The 9,387-nt window shown below is 35.3% G+C and overlaps 1 protein-coding gene across 2 annotated transcripts in view; it reads left to right on the top strand.

The window, feature by feature from the left end:
* LOC139982696 (uncharacterized) overlaps window positions 1-7,908 on the top strand; it is a 14,024-nt gene extending 6,116 nt beyond the window's left edge. For both annotated transcript variants that reach the window (XM_071995748.1, XM_071995749.1), the window contains 4 exons: window positions 1-31; window positions 817-863; window positions 1,755-2,615; window positions 3,341-7,908. The exon at window positions 1-31 is cut by the window's left edge and continues 69 nt beyond it. In XM_071995748.1, coding sequence (XP_071851849.1) covers window positions 1-31; window positions 817-863; window positions 1,755-2,615; window positions 3,341-3,658 — 1,257 coding nt within the window. In that variant the 3' untranslated portion in view covers window positions 3,659-7,908. The remainder of the gene's footprint in view (window positions 32-816; window positions 864-1,754; window positions 2,616-3,340) is intronic.
* Window positions 7,909-9,387: the final 1,479 nt, after the last annotated feature.

Below are 9,387 nucleotides of genomic sequence, written 5' to 3'. Positions count from 1 at the left end.
ATATTTCAACACAGGTTGCCACTGGCTACAGGTACTTAAATGATACATACATTATTTATTTAAGAGGCCCGTCTATTAGGTACTGATATTCTGTATTATATCCGTAGGCAGTTGGAGCAATGAAGTTGCGGTATAGTACCGGTATGGTAGTATAGATTCGCCTGTACAGTTGTGACAGTTAACGATCTTATGAAGGAAGAATCCGCTTAGGTGAAACTTAAAATTCTAGAGGATCGATTGTGTTGAGTTCCCCGAACTCTCTATTATGCTATTTACATCATGAATCGATTATTGTGGTGAAGCACCTGAGAAATCGCAGTTACCTTTCTTAGCAATATTTAATCTATTTGAATCATTAACCCCTTCCCCGCGAAAAAATAAATAAAAATGGACCTAAAGGTGAAATCGCTTTAAGACCACAACTTTGCTCGGATTATCCAGGAGTGCACATTCTGAGAGAGGTTTTGCAATTTTGGTAATATTTCCAGTATACAATAACCACCCTCCTTCAATAATCAATTAATCCATACGCGTTTGAGACAGCGAAGCGGAAAGTTGATTAGCTGTAAAATCGTGTATGATAGACACTCTCCGCATTCTGATAGCACAATTCCAGCCGTCAATATACAGCGTCACAGTGCACTCCTATACTGTAAATGGGATATAGTACGATCTATTTTGTCTCTTTGGATTGTCAAATCGCTATTGAATATGTTTAATACAGGAGAAACGAACTGGTGATACAGATCTAATAATTACAACACGATCGGACTTCAAATAAATAGTTTATTTTCGATGCTTTATCTGTTCTTTTAGAAGCAGAAGTGGTCCAACGATGTAACGATTGCTTCCAGCAAATAAAAGCAAGTATTTTGGAATGTTTTATCTCACTTTCAAATGTAATTAACGACAGGTCGACACCATCTATGTAATGTACAATTATAGACAATGCTGTTACTGCAATCATCATATTAACTGTCGCCGCTGCTGTACAGAACTCGCAATGAAACTCATCATTTTGTGGTTATTGTTCAAAAACCATGATAGCATTATTGCCTCCATTATAATTATCATATTTGCCGCTACATAAGCAACACTCAGGCATCTGTGATAGCATTGACAAACTTTATAGGGTCATGTTGTCGACAATATTTATGGACCACCACAATGTATCACAAATATGGTGAGAAACGAAATCAATTGTTCCAAGTGGTAAACATACTTATCAAATCTGGCTCCTATAACATGCACAACATGATAGCACAGTCTTATGAATTAGAATAGGAACAGCTTTCAAATTGCTATAACTTTCAAATGAAATAAATAGAAGAAAATACTATTCATCTACTGTAAAAACCCTGTTTTGTTATATTTCTAAAAGCAATAGGCCAAACCGAAAACGCAGAAAACAAAGTAAATTGACAAATGTGAGAGACGATAATGAAACATTTGACCGATAAGAAGATCAGACCAAATAAACAAAGCACAATGAAAAGAAAAGGCTGTAAGATATGAAAAGACTGTTAAAGAAAACATCAATATACATACATTATATTTCAAAGACGGCTGCTATGTTAAGGTTTTAAGCTTGCAATGCATGCGCGATGAAATAGCTCAGTTATAAATTGATGGGTATTTGAGTACATTTTAATGTATTTCTATTCGTCTATTCGTCTTATTTGTTATAGGTATGTCATGAATGGTATTGATATATGTGATGTAACTGTTAACACAATGTTCGTTTATTCATACAGGCTATGTGTATTTGGAGGCATTCTCCATTGATTCTGTTCAACAATGATGATCTCGAAACCATGTTAAGATCGGAGGAAAATGTTCAGAAGCTTGCAAAGAATTTGAATATATCTCAAGTAGTTGGTTCCACAGCTGGTGTCGCTGGAGGCGTTGCAACTATAGTCGGAGTTGTACTTGCACCTTTCACTTTCGGCACAAGCATTGCACTAACGGCGATCGGCGTAACGCTGAGCTTGTCTGGCGCTACCGTCTCTATAGGGGCCACTGTTGTCAATATCAAAGGCAAAAAGGCCATACGGAGAAACTTGGACATAATATTTCTTAAATATTTGAGGCTTGGGAAATCGATGGGTAAATTAGTTCAGCTATATGTGCAACTGAGTGATATTCTTGCACAATTAACAAGATTTCATAATACGGAACTAACTCATAATACGGAACTAACTGAAGCCATGGGTGACAAAATAGGAAGTCTGAATAAGATCAAACACGATGTTAGTGTCCTCCAGGTTGCTTTTGAGCCCTTACCAGATAAGGTAGAGAATTTGCTCGCAATCATGGAAAACTTGTCCAAAGTAGCAGAGGACGTGTTAGAGCAAATGCACAACAACCCCGACAACCGAGATGAAGTTATTCAAACATTTGCTCCCGTCACTGTTAAAGAAGCCGTCGATCGCATCGCACGCTATCATGAGCAGCAATCAACTCTGTTATCAGATTTTATACTACGTTTCTTTTGGAACACGGATGCGAACGACGGCACGACAGCTCATCCCACAGAAATGGAATTTACAATGGATTCCGGTTCAGGTTTGCTGATTCCCAGGGCAATGCATGTAATCATCATGGATACAATGGAAGTAAGTGTTTTTACAATGGATGTTGTCCTTAATTCCCTTCATATTCACATGCAGTTGCAGATGATTATTCAATTTTCTGAAAGTACGCTGTACAATGATTCCACAATTTCATGAAGCAAATTTTATTAAACATTCAACAACATAATTGGCCACAAAGAAAAAATAAATTTGCCAACAACCATTCTAGCTATGAGTGTCGGAAACTGCCTTTGAGATATGTCGGAACCTTAACCGTGTCAGCAGTTGCCGGAATATTTGTCACCTATATGTCAGACACCTTTATTTGTACGAATTGAACATTAAAATGTGACTTACATGAAGGGAACATTAAGTAAATACCTCAGTATTGTTTACGTGCATAATCCATGACATGTATAATGTTAAGGTGATGTTCTGTAAAGTGATAACATTTACTTGTATGCCGTAGTGAAAAGAAACAACTTATGAAATACCATGAAGTATCATCACAGGCAACAATAGTATTACTATTTATATACCAATAACGAGTTTTATGGCTGATAAATAATAATAAGTTAAAACCTAGAGTATGAGTGTGTTCAAATGCGTCCGGAAATCAGACTTAAATACTTGTTGTACATCTCTAAGTTTTACTTTTCCTACGCTGCAGGGTGTTTTGAAATGAATATATTTAACTGTAACATATCGCTAGTTTGTTACACATGCTTTAAGTAGTGCATTATTGCTTCCATGTTGTTTGTTTCTAGATTGCAATGGATTTAGCTGATGATGTTTTCCTAACAGCAGCGGAGTCCCTGAAAGTGATCAGTAAGATCGGCATCGAGATTGCTGCTATCGGAATCTTCATAGATGTAGGAGTTCTGACGAAGTCTCTGATTGACCTATCAAACGGTTCTAAAGACCCATTGAGTGTTCGCTTTAGGAACTGGCGACTCCATATGGAGCACATCAATTCGATACCAGGTATCCAGCGAAGAAATCAAGAAATTCAGTTCTTTGGACTCCTTTTCCATCCCATTTTTATATTTTGCATTGCATACTTTCTCTATTTTATATTCTGTTGAAGTAATTTGAGCATCGCTGGATGATTTGCAGCATCATGATTTGATCGTTTTGAAACAATAACATAACTTTCATTTGTTTAATTGCAATCTCCGTACTTGTTTGTGTATTTGAAGGTTGTTCGTTAAGTCACTTGCATGAAAAGATCCTTATAGTGACAACCATGTGCCAAAGCTTTAATTAGACGAAATTGCAAACCTATAGAAGCCATTCATTAAACTTTATAAGCATTTTTACTTGGAAATTATTTGCTAATGTTATTCTACTAGTAGAAGAGACGTGATCGCCGTGGTAAATGTAAAAGTAAATATGAACGGCTCTATGCACTTCTGTTATGTGTATTTGATTATTGTAAATGTTACCTGACAGGTATTGGCACTACTGCTAACATAGCTCTGTTTGCCATAAAGATAAATTTCCAGCGCAATAGTGGTGCATCTCATCTCATTCCAGTTATCAAGCAAAACATGTTGAACCATAGGTGTCGTGAAAAATTAGAAATTCAGAAGACGAACCACCAAGATATCTAGTGTGTCTAAGAGGCACGACTTATATGTACAATTCCTCATGGACAACTCTAACTACTTCTAATCATGACAACGAAGTTGTACAATATAGTCCATTGCGATGTCATGATTTAGAACATCTTCCAACAATGAAAAGTTATTAAGTACTATTAACTATATTATATTACAGATTCCTTGTAGTCTTTGTCTTAATATCTTCGTCGCCTACATCATGACCGCCACCGGTATAATATTTACCAGAAAGATACCCTTTTCAACAGTTTGCGTATCTCCACTAAAGACTCAAAGGCCAGAAATCATTCAACTTGCATTGATCATTGGTGTTCAATACAATTTTCCTGGAAGACTACGCTAGATAAGGAAATTTCAGGCATGTATAAAAAAGCATTAGTAATAATACTTAATGTTGATTATACAACATGAAAACAAAATGATCATTCAAATAACTTCACAGGTATCGAAAATTAACAAAGTCCAATAGTTCTGAAAGTCGATTTGATTGCATGGAATCGGTTATATCCCTTTTTAAAAACTCATATGATATGTACAAACCTATTTTGCAAAATTCAGAAAATGAAAAACAGGTTCAAGTTTATATACCATATTAAAAATCGTTTGTAATTACTCTTTGCAACACAAAGCCAACAAAACGAAAACGTGTCCTTTTCATTACTTATAGAGTTACTGATGAGATCAAATTGCACTAACTTTGTTTGTCTTCAAGAAATATATTGCCTCGGCAATTTCCAGTCACATATTAATACATTTAATATTTCTGGACGCCTGAGATGTTGAGTGTTTGCACGTTTGTGAGTAGGTAATCCCTCAAATGGTCGCATTCAACAAACTCGAAGTAAATGTACAGAGGAACTGAACAATTCAATAGGTAAACTTGCACGTTAAAGAGGACGATTGAAATATAGATAATACTCGCTTGGAAAACAACAATCAAATCGTTTCATCGGACGTACGATTCAAAATCAATACAAACGTCCTTCAACATCTGCTTTAAGCATTTCGACCACATTATCATGATTCTGAATATCCATCAGTTCCTTTGCCAAATATCGGAATGAATAAAGTTCTTTATTGTTCTCTCTCTGCGAAGGAAGGTTGGAATTAAGAATTCCTTTTGTTAAATAGTTTGCAAAACTGACTGACGGTAAAGCTTAATTCTCGATGAAGTGCAGATTACCACCATGCAGTCATTCGAAGATGGTTATCTTTTTTATCCACATATTTACGTTTAGAAAGAACATATAGAGATGCATAAAGATATATATTTGTTCATAATGCTACCTTATAATTTTGAAAGAATCGTCAGTTATTGTAGCCAAATAAGAAGTTAGTACGTGTAATAGAGAAAGTCGATAGAAATAAACTCACTAGGAACAGGATGGAAAAGTAAGTTGACCACATGAATTGTTAAGTGATGCTGTAAAGTGAAGTGGTATAATTAATTAATAATATGCCTTATCTTCTCCTGGTAATTGAAAAATGAAGAACGTCGAGGTATTTTGGAACAATACTTGTTTCAGGGTACGTATACACTGTTATAAATTGTTGATCTGTAATATAAATTAACTTTAAATTGAAAACTTAGTTTCCATCAATATGTCTATAGACATAGAATTAAATGTAAGCAAAATAAATGATATCTCCCATCGGCAAAAAAAATCAACCGAGTGGAGTATGGGCCGTGGAATCATACATTTTAATAGAATCGATTACTTATGTTGATTTCTTCTTAATTTTAAGCTAACCATTAATGCATAGACATGTAACATACCAAATTGAGATTCCGCCGGCTTTGGTTGAGTTTTGTTTCCCTAAGATGGTTGTACCAGATCCAATGCAGTTTCGTACCGGCTTATTATGTACTAATTTATTAAACATGATATTGATTAACAAGTAGAAAGCGTTATATCATTTAAAAAAAAAAAAATTATAATTTTATGAATCCATGTTTTTCTTATTATCTTACAACGTACTGGCTATTGTCTATTTTAAACTAGAAATATTAAAATTAAAACACTGAAGAAGAATCCGGGCTTCACTTTCAACCTGAGCACGAAACAGGAAAGCAAGAATTTTTATATTATTTACCTCGCTTTCTGTAGAGCAAAGTTATGAAAAGGATGCAGCGTCACATATTGAGATTTCAAAGTCTAAGACAAAATTATTAGAAAAAATAAATAAGAAGAAAAAATAAACCTGAAAACGAATACGGTGACCAGTCTTAAGGCGTGTGAATCCCTACACAGATCCCACCTGTGTAAAAAATAATGACATGTGTAATTTAAAAGTCCAAAACGGTTGACTGTGCTGAATGTACAGAACCCGATAAAAAAGACGAAACGTGAAATACCTTAAGGATGTAAAACGTTGGTCCGGCATAAGATCACTTCATATTTAGGAATTAAAAATTCCCCTGCTGCAGAAATCAGTACATATAAACATACGGAACTGACTGCTTTGACAGTGAGGAAAGTTGTCCTGTTTATTATTTGGTAATGTATACTTCATGAAATTTGTGTTCAATATCCAGAAAATTCTGAATATCAGATAAATATGACTTGGCAGTCCTTTTATATCATCAGCCGGACTAATTCCATTCCTAAGTATGAAGTGTTCTATCAATTGCAAGCTGAGAAGGTTCTGTTTGGCACTAATTTGGATGTTCGGACAGAGAGAAGCCTTTTAACGCAAGACGCGTTCTATGGCATTCTGAACTTGCAAAAACCTCTGAAAATGTCATAAATCAAACAAAATAAAGTACTCAATTATATGTAATAACAAAAAATGAACGGTTTGATGGAATAGAGGAAGAGTTCCACTTGGGTAAAAATGGTTATTTTCTTATTGAAGTGTGTGACAATGAGTGAGGAAGATCAATCATGAACCAAAACGATCTCTTTCAAACGAAGTTCCAAAAAGCCCGGAAATAGTTTCATCGCTCGCATATCAATTATCACTATGCCAAAAAGGGAAGCATGGGTCAACAGTTGTGTATATACAAGAAATGTGAAGAAGCATAGTAGTTGAAGACAATTGCAGAAGAGGGAATAAATGTTGGTAAAAATTTGATCCAACTTGATTTTTTTCTTCGTTTTGATAAGTTACGGCTTTTTCACAAACATAATTTCTCGATGCTATGTTTCAAATGTTGAACGCATTAAAACTTCTTTTTATTATTTGTATTTCTTTAGTTAATTTTTATTAAGCAGATCATATTTCTATATAAATATATATATATGTTATACAATGTATGTCTCACTCACGTGTTAACAATTGCAACAAACATTGTTTTTGCAAGTCACAATGGAATCAACTGTTAGAATTGGATTTAAAGAAATATAAGGCTAGTTCTATAATAGTAATAAAGCCGTTCCGTAATGCTGTCGCCAGAGAGCAACCACATGCAGGGAAGGAAATTTTACTTCTACTTGCAGCAGGTGTCGCACATTTCATCAGTTGAGAGAACACATATAAGCATATTGATCGTTTTTCTTTATAAATGATAGTTAAACTCCCATTGCAGAGGATACATATTATTATACAAGTTGCTAATGATACTCATATTCTTGTTATGGTTCTTTAAAGACTAAAAAGAACATATTTTTAAGCTAACTGTACTCTTATTCTCCCTTATTCATCTAGTTGTACTATTCACCTTTATAATCATGTTATTTGTAGACATATAGAAAACTTATTACTCAAAATACCGTACAAAACCTCGTCTATATTTTCTTATATACGTTAACATCCTTGGAAACTCTTCCTGCCGGAATACGAATTATTTACATGTTGATTCCTTAACAATGCCCAATGCCAGGGATAGTATGTCCATATAGTCTCACACGTATCAATGGATTATTTCGACTGGTTTGTGACATCTATAGGTAGGACAGGTTCTTTTTCTATTTTGACGCTTGGAATATATTTTGATTGGGAGTAAAACGCATGGGCCCTTATTGTGAATTATTTGTAGAACGGAATTCGCGAAAGACAGAGAAAAACTTACTTTCAACCATAAATAGGAAGAATTAGTAGCAAATAGAACGTACATATAACTAACCAGTGTCTTAAATTATATAATTTGTGTTCTTTGTGGTTCACTTTATTGTGACTAGAAACACAAAAGCATTTAAAAATATAAAAACACGAAAGATAAAGTAAATTTTGGTTTTCGTCAAAACATAAACAAAAAACATAAACATGTGTTAACGAAGAAGGAATACAAATTTTCAGGAAATCACCTGCAATAACGACATTATAAGACATGATTCAGGCGCGTATCCAGGATTTTCAAACCCGGGGGGGCGCGAATTACTATCTAAGCGGAGCGCCACCATCGGTTGGCGCGCAGCGTACAAGAAAATTTCTTATTTTGATACCCCCCAGATCACCGGAAACGGCACTTCTCGGGCTTGAAATGACCAACCAGATGTACATTTTTTGCCTGAGAACCAAGTATTTCCTAATAGTTTTTTTTCCATCCATAACCTTTTTGAAGATTGTCAACCCGGCACACATCATGTTCGACCTGATCGCATCTCCTGTGGGTCTTTCCTTTTGTAGGTGATTCTACGTCGCGGCCCAAAATACCCGTCAGCCCCACTTTTCAAGGTTTTAAGCCCCATATTTGTTCAGAATTTGAAAATTCACATTTTTCGTGAATAAACTCACTTCAAAACATATACATAATGTTGTACAAAATTTCATCTATGGACAACCAATATAGAAAAACTTCCTTCAACCCCTAACAGACCGGTCAAAATTGCACGAGTAGAGGTAAGTGTGATGCAGAATGTTGGTCAGAAATTTTCGAAAATTCAGACACAGTTAATTTATTGGTGTAAAAATATTAAAACCTCTTATAACGGCTATTATAAAACTTGGTTGAAGGAAATGAAAAAATAGCAGATATTTCCGAAACCGAACACTATACACATAGGCGTAGGAGGCGCGGCGGAAGTGGCGGAGCTAGGGGTATTGGTCAGGAGGGGCGAGAATGGTCTGTAGGAGCGCATTCAACACTATCTAAGCGGAGCGCCACCACTGGTTGGCGCGTAGCGTACATAAGTTTTTGAGTAAAGATACTCCCTAGATCGCCGGAAATGACCCTTTCCGGGCCTGGCTAATTTGCAGATAAACGAAGAATAAATAGGTGTCATCTCCAAATTACACCAACAAAATGTGAC

This window comes from Apostichopus japonicus, chromosome 16 (assembly GCF_037975245.1).
Source record: "Apostichopus japonicus isolate 1M-3 chromosome 16, ASM3797524v1, whole genome shotgun sequence".
Classification (NCBI taxonomy): Eukaryota; Metazoa; Echinodermata; class Holothuroidea; order Aspidochirotida; family Stichopodidae; genus Apostichopus; species Apostichopus japonicus.
The sequence above is the reverse complement of the archived record's forward strand: the minus strand, read 5'-3'. Positions and strand labels throughout refer to the sequence as shown.